Below are 4026 nucleotides of genomic sequence, written 5' to 3' on the forward strand. Positions count from 1 at the left end.
AAAGCAAGAGCATTCCAGAAAAACTTCTATTTCTGCCTTATTGACTATGGCAAAGCCTTTGACTGTGTGGATCACAATAAACTGTGGAAAATTCTGAAAGAGATGGGAATACCAGACCACCTGACCTGCCTCTTGAGAAACCTGTATACAGGTTAGAAAGCAACAGTTAGAACTGGACATGGAACAACAGACTGGTTCCAAACAGGAAAAGGAGTACGTCAAGGCTGTATATTGTCACCCTGCTTATTTAACTTTTATGCAGAGTACATCATGAGAAACGCTGGACTGGGAGAAACACAAGCTGGAACCAAGATTGCTGGGAGAAATATCAATAACCTCAGATATGCAGATGACACCACCTTTATGGCAGAAAGTGAAGAGGAACTAAAAAGCCTCTTGATGAAAGTGAAAGAGGAGAGTGAAAAAGTTGGCTTAAAGCTCAACATTCAGAAAACGAGGATCATGGCATCTGGTTCCATCACTTCATGGGAAATAGATGGGGAAACAGTGGATACAGTGTCAGACTTTAATTTTTTGGGCTCCAAAATCACTGCAGATGGTGACTGCAGCCATGAAATTAAAAGACGCTTGCTCCTTGGAAGAAAAGTTACGACCAACCTAGATAGCATATTCAAAAGCAGAGACATTACTTTGCCAACTAAGATCCCTCTAGACAAGGCTATAGTTTTTCCAGTGGTCATGTATGGATGTGAGAGTTGGACTGTGAAGAAGGCAGAGCACTGCCAGGCTCCTCTGTCCATGGGGATTCTCCAGGCAAGAATACTGGAGTGGGTTGCCATGCCCTCCTCCAGGGTATTGGGAATTCCCAACCCAGGGATCGAACCCAGGTCTCCTAAATTGCAGGTGGATTCTTTACCATCTGAGCCACCAGGGAAGCCCAAGAATACTGGAGTAGGTAGCCTATCCCTTCTCCAGGAGATCTTCCTGACCCAAGAATCAAACCAGGGTCTCCTGCATTGAGGGCAGATTCACCAGCTGAGCTCCTAGAGACCTTGTTAAACTCATATATTTGTTCTACTAGCTTTTTTGTAAATTCCATGAAATTTTCTACATAGAAAATCATGTTATCTTTGAACAGAGATAATTTTGTTTCTTCCTTTATATTCCATATACCTTTTATTTTTTCCTGCATTATCACACCAGTTAGGACTTCCAATATGGTATTAAATATGAGTGGTAAAAATAAGGATGCTTGTCTTTTCCATGGTCTTAAGGGAAAAGTATTCAATCTTTTATATTAAATGTGATTATATCTATAGATGCTTGTCATTAGGTTAAAGAAGTTCTTTCTATTTTAGTTAGCTGTGAGTTTTTAAAAAGTTTTATTGAAGTATAATTTATATACCATAAAATTCAGCTATATTTTTTGCCCTTGCATTTCTTTTTTTTTTTTTTTGCTCTTTATTTTTTATTTTTTTACTTTACAATACTGTATTGCCTTTCAGTGTTTTTAGTACATTCATAGTGTTATGCGGCCACCACCAAATCCTGTTTTTGAATATTTACCACCATCCCCCAGTCCTAATTTCTTGAATCCCTTTGTAGTCAGGCCCTGCTCCCATCTCCAATCCCAGGCAAAACTGCTTTCTTCTCTAATAATTTGTCTTTTTCAGGATATTTTATATAAGGAGCACACTACTTATATTTCCTGAATTTTGCTTCTTGTGATAGTGGGTTTCCCCACTTCCAGTGCTGTCAGATCTATCAGTGTTCCTAGGTGGGCAAAAGGAGTCTTCAACTACAAAATACAAAGAATGCTTTCCAGGTAGAGAAAGACTCAGTGGCTGAGTTGCAGCCACGGTTGCCTGGCCAGGGTCCCAAGCCGAACAGTCATCATCAGAATGTCGGGCAAAGACCTAATTGAAATCTTTCACTCACGAATGGCACAGACCATCATGAAGGCTCAGTTAAAAGGAGCACAGACAGGTCAAAACCTCCTGAAGAAAAAAATCTGATGCCTTAACTCTTCACTGCAGATGGTGACTGCAGCCATGAAATTAAAAGACGCTTACTCCTTGGAAGAAAGGTTATGACCAACCGAGATAGTATATTCAAAAGCAGAGACATTACTTTGCTGACTAAGGTCCGTCTAGTCAAGGCTATGGTTTTTCCTGTGGTCGTGTATGGATGTGAGAGTTGGACTGTGAAGAATTGATGCTTTTGAACAGTGGTGTTGGAGAAGACTCTTGAGAGTCCCTTGGAGTGCAAGGAGATCCAACCAGTCCATTCTGAAGGAGATCAGCCCTGGGATTTCTTTGGAAGGAATGATGCTAAAGCTGAAGCTCCAGTACTTTGGCCACCTCATGTGAAGAGTTGACTCATTGGAAAAGACTTTGATGCTGGGAGGGATTGGGGGCAGGAGGAGAAGGGGACGACTGAGGATGAGATGGCTGGATGGCATCACTGACTCGATGGACGTGAGTCTGAGTGAACTCCGGGAGATGGTGATGGACAGGGAGGCCTGGCGTGCTGCGATTCATGGGGTTGCAAGGAGTCGGACACGACTGAGCGACTGAACTAAACTGAACTGAACTGAACTAACTCTTCGATTTTGATAGATCCTTAAGAAGATAATAGAGACTAAAATGTTGATGAGTGAAGTGATGAGAGAAGATGCTTTTTCACTTGCTGAGGCCAAGTTCACAGCAGGGGACTTCAGCACCACAGTTATCCAAAATGTAAATAAGGCCCAAGTGAAGATTAGAGCAAAGAAAGATAATGTAGCAGGTGTTACATTGCCAGTATTTGAACATTATCATGAAGTAACTGACAATTATGAACTGACTGGTTTAGCTGGAGGTGGGGAACAGTTGGCTAAACTGAAGAGGAATTATGCCAAAGCAGTGGAACTACTGGTGGAACTGGCTTCACTGCAGACTTCCTTTGTTACTTTGGATGAAGCTATTAAGATAACTGACAGGCGTGTAAATGCTATCGAACATGTCATCATTCCCCGGATTGAACATACCCTTTCTTATATCATCACAGAGCGGGATGAGAGAGAGCAAGAGGAGTTCTACAGGTTAAGGAAAATACAGGAGAAGAAGACGATTCTCCAGGAAAAGTCTGATAAGGACTTGGAGCAATGGAGGGCAGCCAGAGAGGTGATAGAGCCTGCTAATCTCCTGGCTGAAGAGAAGGATGAAGATTTTCTGTTTGAATAAGCTTTCCTGCTCTGGTTCTTTCAGAAGGCCTAACATGTCACCATTTTAATTCATGGTGTGTAGGTTTGTTATGTGTGGCTATTTTTTTTTTTTTGGCTTAAGAATTTCACTAGTTGTAAAATTTCCCTGGATGTCTGTTTATGGGATTTACCTTTTCAGAATCATAATTAAGCAACAATTAATCACCAATGAAATTTGTAGAACCTGTCCCGAAACCTGTAGAATTTATGCTGCAGAAGTGTCACCCTACTTCAGTTATACATCTGTTACAAGTCATCTGCTTACCGAACATAATGAGAAAATCTCTTTAGGAAGCAGCAGTGGTCTCAGGCCAACACACATTCATAGGCCAGCTACTCTGGAGCACCCTTTGTTCCTACCTGCTCACACACCTTGGCACCATTGTCTGAGATTGCTATAGCCATTCTTGTGTTAGTTACTATGGGACGTCTCTCCTTAAGCTTTAGGAAAGCCTTCACTTATTTTTCTCCTTGAATAACAGGTCTCTGTCTGGTCTGTCATGGGAACAGTTCTGCTAATTCAAATGTGACTATGGTATAAACAGTAAAATGATTTTAAAATGAAAAAAAAAGAGAATGCTTTCCAAACTGGGTCACTTGTGATGGTATCACCCCTCCTGGTGCCACTGGGCATCTCTAGGTTAGAGAAGAAACTCGCTGGCCCACAGAAATAAAGATTATTTTCCCTGGCCACCTTTTATTTTTTAAGTTCCCACTTGATAACCCTTACCAGTGCCACTGGGCCTGACTGGAGTTGTCAGCATAAAATACCCATTTAATCTGGAGAAAACATGAACCTACCTGAGCCACCTTCATCTAAT

At 41.5% G+C, this 4026-nt stretch overlaps 1 protein-coding gene across 1 annotated transcript; it reads left to right on the plus strand.

The window, feature by feature from the left end:
- Positions 1–1835: 1835 nt before the first annotated feature.
- LOC120882142 (V-type proton ATPase subunit D-like) lies at positions 1836–3766 on the plus strand. Its single transcript, XM_040265985.1, is given in 2 exon segments — positions 1836–1970; positions 2550–3766. Coding segments are annotated over 2 exon segments (744 nt in total). The 5' UTR covers positions 1836–1862; the 3' UTR covers positions 3186–3766.
- Positions 3767–4026: the final 260 nt, after the last annotated feature.

Source organism: Oryx dammah, unplaced genomic scaffold (assembly GCF_014754425.2).
Source record: "Oryx dammah isolate SB20612 unplaced genomic scaffold, SCBI_Odam_1.1 HiC_scaffold_23, whole genome shotgun sequence".
In the NCBI taxonomy this organism is placed as follows: Eukaryota; Metazoa; Chordata; class Mammalia; order Artiodactyla; family Bovidae; genus Oryx; species Oryx dammah.